Genomic DNA, 13,447 nt, shown 5'->3' with positions numbered 1-13,447 from the left:
ATGAACTCAGTATGTGTCATGGAAATGTTGGGCCAGATCTTCAGCTAGTGTATAGCAACATAGCTCCGGTGACTTCAGTGGAACTACACCAATTTATACCAGCTGAGAATCTGGTTCCTTTTATAATAGAGAATTCAAGGTGTCAAAGAACCCTCTTTGTAGGTGGAAGCACTATTATAAGATTTTCCAGTTGCTATGCAAAAATGGACAAATGATGGCTGGAGAAGTTGTGTGTGAAAGAGAGAGAGACAGACAGAAACATACAATGTATCCGTATTCTTTTAAAAAAGACAGAATACTCTTAATGATGGAATAGTATGGTAATTTTATTTTATTGTACATTCTGCATATAGAAGTTATTGGTTCAAACTTGGTTCTACATTCTGGCTGCAGCGGCCTTTCTCACATCCTACTATATTGCCATTTAAGGTACCTCTCATCTGCTTTATATTGTATTTCTAAAAAAGACTCCCAAATAACAGCCCACATTGTACCACTAGGAAAAACTCAATGAGCAGCTAGAAGAACAGCGACAAGAGCAAGCCCTGCAGAGATATCGCTGTGAAGCTGATGAGCTTGACCATTGGCTACTCAATACCAGAGCCTCTTTGGACACCACTTTGATTACTTCTGAGGAACCCATGGACATGGAGGCTCAACTGGTTGACTGTCAGGTAAAACAATAATCATGGTTTGGTTCTTCAACTATTACACTGAGTAATACCTGGCTCCATTAATAGTTCCAGTGACTTCAGTGACATCACTGTGGAATTAGAAAAGTAGAATCAGGCCTATTCTTTGTTACCATGTGAAGGGACACACCCTCCGGGAGGAGGCTAAGAAGCTCTTCTGGGCCTGTGCTGCACTAGCAAGGCGCACCTGCAGGGCTTGTTCAGCCTAGAATAGGAGGAGCTTAAAAGGGGAAATTTACCATGGTAAGGCATGGTGAACAGGAAGAAGACTGCTCCTCCAAGAGACTGAGGGTAACAGAGGTGGTCCGGCCAAGGAGGAGTCAGCTATGGGAAAAACTATTCCCAGAGGTGCCCTGGCTGTCAGCAAAGCAGTATGCCCCAGGAAGAGGGATAGGAGGTAAACTCCTTGAAGAGGCAATAGACTTTGGGGAGATTAAGCTGATAAAGCCAAACATCCTGGGGCTGTCCAAGATACTGGCTCTTTTCCAGCCACCCCAAGTGTTGCCAGCTGGGGTAGAAGAGAAGGTAAATTATGGACAGTGGGACCTGTGGGGAGGGAGGGCGTGTCTAGGAAACTCTTTCCACCCACATACCTACAAAAAGAATGATCAAGCACAGTCAAAACATGTTTTAAAAGGCACAATATTTAAACATAATGTTAAGAAACTGTTATATCCTGGTTACTGAGATCCTTGGGATTATAACCTTCCAACAAAAAATGGAACCTTAATATTTGAAACTTTTGTTAAGGCAGTTAAGGATGCCTAGTGATAGCTTGTGCCCTTTTACAACATTGAGTTCAGCAAAACTCAAACTTCTGAAAACCAGAAAATACTGAGTTTAGGTTAACACCCAGCCAACCTTAAGTCTACCCCCTTTCAAGATGGAAATAGCCCCTGGGAATTATCTGCATACACTCCAGCTGCGTTAGGTGTAGCTGGTCTGCATGGCGGAAGAATAAGTTGGAGTAGCTTGGAAGAGCTGTGATTGTGATATGAGGAGATCTGGATCTGAGTCCCCTCATGTGAGGCATCAAAGGAAAGAGGTGCATGAGTACCTTGAGGTCTGCATTTCTGCAATACAGAATTGTGGAGGTGGTGACAGTAGCAGGGCACAGGGGTCGTCTGTGGAGGTAATGATGGGAGGGGGAAAGTACAGGTGAAGGGGTTATATAAGGATAGGAAGTGGCTGTTAAATTTTACAAGTGTAGTATTGTGTCGGACAAGTAGGCTCAGTGTTTGAGTGTAGTACAGGTGCAGGTAGAGCCTGTCCTTCACAGTGAAAAGTCAGTGTGGGAGTGTGTGTGTTGTGAGGCATCGCTCAAAAAGGGCAGAGTTGAAGTTGGATAGGTGTTTACCTGAACTTGGTATGTCCTGGTTTTCAGAAGTTTGAGTTGTGCTGAACTCGATGTTCTGGAAGGACACAACTATCACTGGGCAGCCTTGACTCTGCATTGATGTAGTCGTTTTTGCCATTTAATTTCCTAGTTTTTTAAATAGAGAAATGTTTGTTGGTAGGAGGTAGTGATCATTTAGGCAGTTGTTTCACCGAGGTTTGCAGTTGATAGCCTACTGTGGCTAGATAATAATCAAAAGACCTAGCCTTCATACAGTGTGTTTCATCAGTAGATCTCAACGAACTTTATATCATTATCCCCATTTTACAGCTGAGCGACAGAGGTGAAGTGGCTTGCCCAACGTCAGCCAGCAGGCCAGTCACAGAGCTAGCAATAGTCTCAGTTCAGTGGCCTTTCCACTAGGCCACATGGCTGCTATGTAATTCCTCAGTGCTCCTCCCCCCTCCTGTTTGTTTTGTATAGTAGAATGGGGATGATGGTCATGGTTTGAAATGTTTGCAATGTATAGTTGCTAACAGGGCTGTTCCAAGAAATCTCAACCTATCTATGTTCTAGTCGACCCCTCTCCCAACCCCGGCTCCTCCCCCACACATGGGCCAGCCCCCACACTGGGGTTAATGTGTATATTATTAACTATTCACTTTCTTGATTTCAGGTGTTAAAATTTGTGTTAACTTTATTCCCCCCACCTGAAATTCCAGCTCCAAGAGGATCAGGGTCTCCCTGAACACACAGTGGGCAGGGAGAGGGCTCAGACCCTGCAGAGGGGTAGGACTCCCCCAGATCTCAGCACATCCCCAGAAGGGGAGAATTCAGCATAGCAGACTCACAACAACATCATCTTCTGCTAGCTCTCACATTCTCCAGCCCCTGTCATCTTCTTCCCCTAATTGCTACCCAATTTCCCTGTATCTTAGGCCCGGACCTACCACCCATTCCCATTTACTCCATTCCCCTTAATGTCCCCATCCCTAGCTGCAGACTCAGCCCCCTTCCCCCACATTCCCAGCCCAATCACCGCTCCCCTCTCAGTAAGCATTTGAATGCATGTGTAATTTATTTTCTTTTCAAAAATAGTTTCAGTGTCTTTTGAATATTCCACTGTACACAGATGACAGTTCTAAAAAAAACCAGAAATAAATAAACCCATATCAACACTTGACAGAAGCAGATTTTCCCCAGATGTTTACAGCTCTTTCTCAGATTCAGCCCAGGGTGGGTTTCAAACCTCAAAGTTGCTAGAATCTCTAAACTTAATGAAATATTGTTGTTTTTTCTGGGAGCTGTATCTCAGGAACCCCTTGCTCAAACAAGCCCACATTTGGATCACTAATCCTACCCTACACGCTCATAAGGCATAACAATTTTCAAGTATCGGGGTAGCCGTGTTAGTCTGGATCTGTAAAAAGCAACAGAGAGTCCTGTGGCACCTTTAAGACTAACAGATGTATTGGAGCATAAACTTTCGTGGGTGAATACCCACTTTGTCGGATGCATGACGGATGCTTATGCTATAATACATCTGTTAGTTTTAAAGGTGCCACAGGACTTTCTGTTGCTTTTAACCATTTTCAAGACAATCTGTATGAGCACATAGATTTTAGAGCATTTAGAAGAGTCATTCTTGAAACCAAAAGCTGGCCTTAACCTTAACTCTGGGGAGGGGCTCTACATATCCCTTAACAATAGAGCAGGCTTAGGGGTCTGACATTGCCCATTGATCTCAGTGGGATGTTCTCAAGTGAAAGAAAAATGGAGATGGATACAGCCTGAAACAAGAGTTTTGAGACTTGTGAATTATTCCATTCATGTCTGTAGGTGTTCCATCTCACCTCCACCATGCTGGAGACTCTCTGATACATGTCAGGCATATCCAATCTCGGCTCCTCACCCTAGACTCAGCACTGTGTTCTTGGGGAATGCTCCAAGCATGCCTGTTCTAAGCTCCCAAACCAGAGGGGCAGGGCCTCCCCAGACCCTGGTTCAGAGTTGAGGGAGAGTAGAGAGATGGGCTCAGAACCCCTTAGAGGGACAAGACACCCCAAATCCCAGCTCACATGAGGGGTGGCGGAGGGAAAGGGGCTCAGACACCTGCAGAAAGTCAAGAACCTGGTTTACATGATGGGGTAGGGATGGAAGGTCAACCCTCCCCTAGATGGGCAGGTGCCCCAGATCCTAGCACAGACTCAGTGCAGCAGGGCTCAGACAGTTAGACTCCAGTAGGGAGGCAGAGACCCCCAGATTCCAGTTTACTTATTAAAAGGTAGGGAGAGGGGCCCAACCCTCCCAGAAAACCAAGCTCCTCCAGAACCTGGCTCATGTTGGGAACGAGAAGGATGGGTCATACCGCCATAGATGCTCAGGAAGCCCCAGCTCTGGACACGCACATGGGGACAGCAAGCAGGGCTCAGACCACCAGATAGGCAAGCCCCTTCCAGAGCCTGGCTCCTATGAGGGTGGTGTCAGATGCTTGTAGATGGGCTGGGGGCCCTCAGACTGTGGTGCACACAGGAAGGGGGGGGCTGATAGATGCCCCACCCCTATTCTCCCAGCCCCATGTCCCCCGTTTTAGTGTTTCACCCTGCTTCCCACTCCTAAGCACCCTCCCCTCCAAGTGTGCATTTGTTAGGGTCATTTATTTTCATTTTAAGAAGTAGTTTTGGTGCCTTTTTCTTAGAGATCAGAGGTCTCAAACCCTGGTCCATAGGGCTTGTAGGCACCAATAAGATCTAACCTCCCATCCAATGATCTGCTAACAGTTTCCCAACTAGAATCTGAACTCCAACAGAGGTCTCCAGTGCTGGGCTACGATTGGCAGAGCTCTGGGGGGTCCTGATTGGTTCCCTGCTTGTACTTAAACTGAGCACAGGGGCAGAAAGTTGTTTGCACAATTGGGTTTCCCCTGTTTAGGACTCCTTCTCCTGCAGTACCTGCTCCTATTGTCACTAATTTCCTGGTAACCTGACCCTGCCTCCCTCCTGGCACCTAACTCTCGGGCTGCCCTCTGGTCTGTCTCAGACTCTGACGTCCTGGCATCTGAGCATGGTTGGCTCCCAACTCCTGCTCTGACCACTAGGTCAGACTGCCCACATGCTGGTCGTGACATTTCTGAATATTCTACCGTATTCAGATTATATTTTCCCAAAATAAAAATTCCAGTTTGATAGAGGTAAATTGGAACATCGAGCCTGCTTTTTTCACTTCAGATTTCTACCCTAGGTTGGATTAAAACACAGCCAGATGTGGTGCTCAGATTTAACAATCGTTACTTAGCCTAAGAACCACCCAGGTCCTGTAATGTAGAGGTAGTTTTCCAGGTAATTAGTACCTCTCTCTGCAGATGCGCATAAGTGGAGAAGCAAACTCTTTTTTAAATAATGTTTTAATATGATTTCCCCCAAAAGGACTGGTGGGTGCCACATACTCTTTTGGGGTAATCCTAGAGTACTGGAGATCCTGGTATGAAGATCTGAGCCCTGGTTTGGTCCCTGATTTCTGTGCTGGTTAGCCTTCTTTTATGCACTGATTCAGAGCTCAACTACCCTGGGGTAAATCATGAGTAACTCTGTTGAAGTTAGTGGTGTTATACTGGTTGAAAATTGATGTAATAGAGAATGGAATCAAATCCAGTCTTTCCAGTCTTTAAGACCTCTTCAGTAGTTGGATTTCCAGTCTGCCCAATCCTGCCATGATCTTTCACTGTTTATTCTTGGGAAATGTGATGCTATCTGTAGACTAACACTTTGAAGTTAAACTAAAATGATAGTATGATTTATCATTTGTATGTAAACTATTGGAAATGGATTAGTGAAAAGGCAATAGCTAATCTAGTGTGGAAAAATTAGTGCTGCTCTTCAAGTAATGGTACTTTAAATTGCCTGTTTCAAAACTCACAACACAATCCTTTGTGTAACAAATTTAACAAATGTTTTCATTTTTTCAAGTTCTGCCCATCTTTTACAGCACACATTCCTTCAGAGGGCAAAGCTGCTAGAGCAATAGTTCTCAAACTTTTGCACTGGTGACCCCTTTCACATAGGAAGCCTCTGAGTGCGACCCCCCCTTATAAATTAAAAACACTTTTTTTTATATTTAACACCATTATAAATGCTGGAGGCAAAGTGGGGTTTGGGTGGAGACTGACAGCTTGCAACCCCCCATGTAATACCCTCATGATCCCCCGAAGGTCCCGATCCCCAGTTTGAGAACCCGTGCTCTAGAGCACTTGACAGATGCTGTGGAAAATGGAAACGCACCTTTATCAGACTAAATCTGAGTAAAAATCTAATATGATTTTTTAATTTGGAAGCAGCAAAATGTGCCTCATTATCTATTTAATATATAAATAGTGAGCTGCATATCAGGAAAATAGATTATGAAAACAAGTAAGCCACAGATTTGTCGCTGTAAATCGCTCTCTAGACTAAAGAGGATTATACAGGGGATCTCAGGGCCATTCACGCACCAATCAGAAAGGGCAAACAGTGAGAAGAGAAGCTTATCAATACAGACACAGTACTGTGGGGAAAGGCGGGTGGAAAGGCAGAGAGAGTGCCTTCTTTCTTGTTGTATATTCAATGAAGAGGAAAGGAGTAGCCATAGCTGTGTGTGATCTATTTATTGTCCTTATGCAGTGGTGTCACTGTCCAGCACAAAAAGGATGGAATAGCCACTAGGCATCTTAGCCACAGTTGCCTTTGAAATGCAAAAAAGGGTGTCTCCTTTGCAGCACATTTTTCTGTTTCAAATAAGCCAACTTTTCAATGAACTTCTTTTAAAATTTACAACCAAAAATAAAAAGACGAGACATGCAAAAGGTTGCAAGCATATTTCTGAGGACTCTGGAGGGGACTGGAGAGCAAAACAAGGAAAATTTTTAGTTTAGAAGAGGATGAGGTAGGCCACGGGTCTCCTTGCCAGGAAGCTCGGTGGATGCTGGAAAATGTATGAATTTGCCTCTTTGTTTTTGCTGCTGCAGAACATGCTGGTGGAAATAGAACAGAAAGTGGTGGCCTTGTCAGAGCTCTCCGTGCACAATGAGAACCTGCTCATGGAAGGAAAGGCGCACACAAAGGATGAGGCAGAGCTGTTGGCCGTAAAGCTCAGAACTTTAAAGGGAAGCCTTCTGGAGCTGCAGAGAGTGCTGCATGACAAACAAATCAACATTCAAGTAAGCAGCTCTTTGTAATTGGCTTTGGAGTGACCATATTTTTCCCCCTAACAAGTGAGATGGGGGTTTCAGACAATTGGGAGAGGGAGTTAAGAAATGTTTTACCATTGTAATGTAAGTTACACATATTAAAACAACAAGTAGCAGAATGCTAAAACATATACAGAATTTCTCTAGCAAGCTGTAGCTTAATATTTGCATGATATAACACAGATAATTGATTTCATAATTAATTAAGCTATTTTATCACCGTATCTTTTCTAGACAGCAATAACATACTATTTGATTAGTTGGCCTAAATTTACTGAACCCTTGTCCCAAGTCTTTTGTCTGTTGTAGATTGTAAGCTCTTTGGGGCAGAGACTGTACTTACTTTTTTCCATACAGTGCATTGTGGGCACTACAAGAAACAAATCATCAACAAAATAATGGAACATATTATTAAATATTGCAATCAGTAACTAGTATCATCCAACTAGATAAGGTATTCTCTCTCTTGAAGAAATGAGGAACAAAGGTTGACAGATTTAACCTGAATATTGTTTTATGATATTATTCCCAGCAGTATGGCTGTACCTAATGCAACTAGATAATGTCTTTTGTTTTAACAGTTATCTTATTTATTCTTTAGGCTAAATTAGCATGGGGAGAAGTGAAAGCACACAAGAAAGTTGAATATGTAACATGACAGACTGGCTTTTGGTTTTGAATTTGCTTGCTCTGGGATTTTTTTTCTTCTTCTCTAGCCTTTGGTGTGCAAATCAAATACATGATAAGCTTCAAAAGATGTCTATATTGTAATACAGATTAATGGAGCACTTAGCTTGAAAAATTACTAGGAACTATTTTTAGTCCTAGTGCCTATGGAAGAGAAAAAGAAAAAAAAAAGAACAAAACGCTATCATGCTTTTGCTGTTCAGATTAGGTATTAAATGTGTTGAAAATTTTTTATTCTGAAAAGAAAACATTTCATCCCAAGTACCCCTTCAACATTATTCTTGCATAGTAAATCTCATGATTATGCAAATTAAATAAATGTTACCAGCAGTGTGCTGAGGTATAATATTGTCACATATATGTCATATAAAATCACTAGCAAAATGCAAAGATAGTAATAGGGTATCAAAACTTGATTTCTTCCATGATGGATTTTTAAATACGATACAATAAAAGTGGGGTTCATTTATCTTAAGCTTATTTACAGAATTTTTGGCTACTTTGCTAATATTACAATAATTTTTGTTATAATTTAAAATTATTACCGGACTTAAATCATCTGCTTACCCCAAAATGTGACATAAATGCAACACTTCCATTTTATTTAAAGACCATGTTCTTGGAAGTTTTTATATCCATGTAAGCAGCTATTCTAGCTTTTAGGACTTCTGTTGCAGGTCATGAACATAAGAAGATAGAGGAAGCTGTGTAACATCTAACTTTTTAGAATAGTGGTTTAAACTGATTATCAGATCAGTGAAGGATATTTTAGTAAATGACCCATTCTTATAATAATTTCCTAGTCTGAACTTCTCGTTCAAGAAGTTACAAGTTATATTGCATCCTCTCGTCTCTTAAATTCATGATTCTCATTTTATAATGATTTCCCTGATTAGGTGACCAAGCATAGGGCATTTCCTGTGGATTAATGATCAAAGGAGGTGATGGCCTGACATATAGTGGAGGGACATTAACCCCAGCTGATCACTGATCCTGAGGAGATGTTATGTGCCAAGGCCATTATCGCTCTCATCAGATGAAAATGCAAAAATAAAATCACAGGCTTATCATTCTCTCCTGAACCTGCATATTCTCTAGGTCACTGCTCTTGGGTACAAGACTGCCGCAGAGAGCAGTAAGAAGAAGGTCTCTCCTCAACCTATACCAGACAATAGAGCTGGATAGCAATGAAGGGAATGCATGTTGTTCTGTCCCAAGTAATATTACAGCAACCACTTTGCCCCTGTTCCTCAAGGAGACCCAGGAAGCATTGTGCCCTTTGAGGTGCTTCACTTCCCCCCTGCCCCCGCCCGCTGCAAATGTGACCCAGTATATAAACTGCTGCAAAATACTCTTGCTCTGTGCCTGTGCCTATCCTAATAGTTTGCTCTCTAATATGCTGGAGAAGTTAAACTACTTTGATGAGCACAAACTATTTTGCAGACAAAATTCTTTCTTTATCTTCCCGCACCCTCTGATTCACCTGGCATCCACCAGTTTCTGCCTTTTATTTTGGTCTCGTGCTGGTCTGATCAGGCTTTTTGAGTATCATGTTGATGGATATACTTCTTTCTCTGTTGTTCTGCTTAACATTTCTCTAGATTGCCCCCTTTTTCTCTTTCCAGGTAATGTCCATATTATCACTTCCCACAGAAGTCATGGTGGTGGCATACTTAAAATGTGTCCTAAATATGGCCATCACCATCATTATCTTACCATGTTTGATGCTTTAGATTGGTTTACTCTACTTAGACTCTCTGATACTGTAAGAAACTCTTTCCAATGGACTCTGAATATTGTTCATAGGCATGAATGATGATTGTCCATAGGCATGATCTTATCAATTTCTGTTGTAGATTTCCATGACTCTGCTCTATAAAGGAGGACTGACATGATGCTAGTGTTAAAAATGTGTAATTTTCTGTCAGTGCCAATCATGCAACTTCTCCAAATCTTTTCCCAAGTGTCTGAAAATTGTTTGCTGCTTTTGATTTGTTGCTTGACATCAAGTGTGGTGTGACCATCATTGCACAACTCACTCCCTAGAAAGATTAAAGTACTTATTACTTCTAGTGTTTCTTTGTCCATTCAAATGGTTATTTGGGGGACATTGATAGCCATATATTTTATCTTCCCCTTATGGCTGAACAAACCAGCTTGCTTTGCTGTTTCTGCTAAAAGCTGTGTCTTTTCTTCTATTAAGCAATGTGTTGAACTGAGGCAGGACAATGTGTTCAGCCAAAATGAGGTCATCCAATTGTATTCTATCATCTTTCCATAAAATTCCTCAGTTGCCTTCTGTGGTTATTGCCCTCATGGCAAAGTCAGTGACCAGTGCAAACAATAGTGGGGACATGATACACGCTTGCCTTACTCCAGCTAACCAATTTTCCCTGCAGCCCATCCTCATTCTGCTGCCCAATTTCTCTACTTCTCCCTGATCCCACTTTCTGGCCCCTTCATCCACTTCTTGCTCTTATATGGGGAGCCATGTCATCCCCTCTCTCTGCTTTTTCCCCAGTCCCTGAGTCTACGTCCCAGCCTCATTCTGCTCCTTCCCCTCTCACTGAGCAGGAAGCAGGGATTCTATGAGTGCATGGAAGCCAAGGAGTCAGAAAAAGAAGCAGAGAGAAGTTCTTGGATGAGGCTGGGAAAAGGAGGTGTTCAGTGGAAAGGTTTAGAAGGGACTAGACAGGAGGGGCGAGGAAGCCAGAGGCTGGGGGTAGGAAGGAAGCAAAGACTTGTAAGCCAGAGACATTCAATTAAATGTTTACAGGTCAGGTCCTTTTCCCATCTCCCATCCTAGGCCCAATCCATTCTAGCCCCCCCTAAATCATGGGCTTGCAACCAGGAATGGTGATGCAGAGTGGCAAAGATGAGGAAAATGGTAAAGATAGTGGCCATAATTTTCAAAAGTGATGTCTAAATTTAGGCTCCTATGTCCACAAATCAGCCTGATTTTCAGAAAGGCTGAGCACCCACAACACCCAGTGAAGCACTTATTTTTTCTAATGCAATAAAAGACTGGAAAAACATTTTATTCCTCAGAAAGTTCCTAAATTTGTATAGTTCAGTTAAGGTTAAAAGCCCACTAACCACAATTTCAGTGTAGTTACTAAAGTGTTGTTGGCTAACTTTCATGTAGCTTTTTAAAAATCAAGCAGAGGCCTAAATTTACCATTGAATGCACATATTTGGCTCCCAGTGAAATCAGCGGGAGCTGTCTGTGCCCCTGTGAGGGCAGGATTTGTCCCTAGTTTCCTACAAATTCAGTGACTATTAGATTCTTTCACAGTTGTCTTGTCTGTATTGTTTTTTTCATTTCTTGTAGCTCTGTAAGCAGTGCAATACTTAGTCTTTCAAAGCAAACAATATATTTTGGAGTTTTGGAATCAGTAAAGAAAAAAAACAGGAGAAAGTCTTCCATGATAGCCTGGTATTTCTGTATCCAGTTATTTAAAAGGTGCTAACTTTGAATATACCCAGACAACCACAAAACCCCAAAATTCCAGAACCATATAAGTTCATGTCTGTAAAATGCTGGAGAAGACAATTTGTGCTTAAATCCCTGCATTTAAATACATTCTTGTGCTGATCAGCAATAGCAGTTCTGAATTTACGATGGATGTGGATTTCATTGAGTATTTTAGGGGTCAAGGATTATGGAAAGGTGGCTGGATCAAAAGAAATATAATTTGTAAAATCTTCAGTACAATTGAGGGCTTTGTTTTCTCTTTGGGGTTTGTTTATACAAAAAACTTGTCTAATAATTTATTTGAGAAGAAAGGACCTATTATATATAGTAAGGGAGTGTGAATGGGAATCAGTTTTCCTAAAATCACTGTCTGTCCATCTCTTTATCTCTCTCTGTCAATCAACACTCTGTCTTTTGTATTTATCTTTTTATCTACCACAGATAAACTGATTCAAATCTACTTATTAATTTTAGGGCTTCGTGTGTAGGCCAGAATGACAGCCAGCATTCTCTCATTTGTAAATAATCAGTAAACTGATAAAAACAATCAACTGATTCCCATCATTGTCAATTGGAACTTTTAAAGCTGGTAGGCATTTTAGGCCAGGGATCAATTAGTGGAGGTCTTCATTTTTAAAAACCAAATGTAATGTTTGAGTGAGGTGCTGGATTAGCAGCCCTGAAGAAAGTGATCTGCAGTTTATCCATGGAATAACATGCACAGGACAGCTGCAACTGGAGCTGGGTGAAATTTTTCAGACTAGTAGTTTCTTCAATGAAAAAATGCAGTTCTGACAGACCCAAAATGATTCATGAATTTGACCCAGTTAGTTTCATCTGGGAAACATTTTTCAGGGCCAGTTTCAGAAAACTGTTTGTGTCACCTTTAGCCAGTGATTAGGGCACTTAGCTGGGAGATGCAGGTTTAAATCCCCACTTTGGAGCAACACTTGAACTCAGTGCTTCCCTAGCCCAGGTGAGCTGCCTAACCACTGAGCTATACTACTCACAAACTCTTCTGCTGAAATTGTTCCACTCTATATATTAACTATAATTGGTTCAGAGAGAGAGAGAGAGGCTATAACTTGGTGATTAAGGGATTCACCTGGTGCTAAGAGGTGTGGATTCAAATCTTCTCTCTGTCTGATTCAGAGGAGAGATTTAAATTCACATCTCTCACCTCCCAGGTGAGAGCTTTAATCAGCAGGCTATGGAGTTATTCTCTTGTGTTCTCTGGCCCAATGGATAGTTAAGTAGTTATACAAAGCAGAACAGGAGAGAGTGAGTAGCCTGCCCCAGAATAGCCAATAGCTTGGTGGTTGGGGACTTACACAGTAGAAGAGGGTGCCTCAGTTTAAGTCTGTGCTTAAATATGTATACAAAGTGGGGTATGTTCAGTAGGTGAAATTGAGAGTAACTCACCCCAGGATAGCCTGGAGGTGAGGCTGCTCAGGGGGGAGATCGGAGTTCAAATCCCTGCTCCAGAGTGGGGATTCACAGCTGGGTCTCCTACATGGCAGGCCAGTTCCCTCATCGCTAGCTAAAGGTTAAAAGGAAACACACTCTCTCACTTTTCTGAAGCTGACTGGACTTTTCCAGTTTGCTGACAAATTCTAAACATTTTCTGAATGAAACTGAACCAAATATTGTCCCTAATGTTTTGGTTTGCTGTCTGAACTGAAAGATCAATTATTTGCCCCATTCTAACTGCAACCCTCTTCATTGCTGTCTCGTTAATGTGTCTTTTCTGTGAACTGAAGGGACCTCCTGTAAGAGAGTGTCTCCAAGTCTATGCCAGTCCTGTTCCTCTGATTCTGCTAGCAAGATGCCAGTTGTGGTGGAGGTGTTTGCTTGGTTTGTTTTATGGAGACCTACCTGATACAGGCCAACAAACTAATAAATCAGCTCAGCTGTGACTTGAAGTTATGTAAACCAGCAACTTAAGAGTTGAAAGGCACTATACCACATTAATATGGACTGAGCAAGCCAGTGTCTCACATCTTATTGTAACATAAAAGGTCCCTGTTATATAAAGT

At 42.0% G+C, this 13,447-nt stretch overlaps 1 protein-coding gene across 21 annotated transcripts in view; it reads left to right on the top strand.

Annotated features, from left to right (window-relative positions):
• SYNE1 (spectrin repeat containing nuclear envelope protein 1) overlaps positions 1 to 13,447 on the top strand; it is a 488,794-nt gene that overhangs the window by 356,606 nt on the left and 118,741 nt on the right. For all 21 annotated transcript variants that reach the window (XR_010599728.1, XR_002889944.3, XR_010599727.1 and 18 more), the window contains 2 exons: positions 501 to 674; positions 7,028 to 7,219. Coding sequence is in view for 18 of the 21 variants with exons in the window: in XM_065588833.1 (XP_065444905.1) it covers positions 501 to 674; positions 7,028 to 7,219 (366 nt within the window). In the remaining 3 variants the exon portion in view is untranslated. The remainder of the gene's footprint in view (positions 1 to 500; positions 675 to 7,027; positions 7,220 to 13,447) is intronic.

The sequence above is a fragment of the Chrysemys picta genome, chromosome 3 (assembly GCF_011386835.1).
Source record: "Chrysemys picta bellii isolate R12L10 chromosome 3, ASM1138683v2, whole genome shotgun sequence".
Lineage (NCBI taxonomy): Eukaryota > Metazoa > Chordata > Testudines > Emydidae > Chrysemys > Chrysemys picta.
Note: the sequence above shows the minus strand (reverse complement) of the source record. Positions and strands in the feature narration are given on the sequence as shown.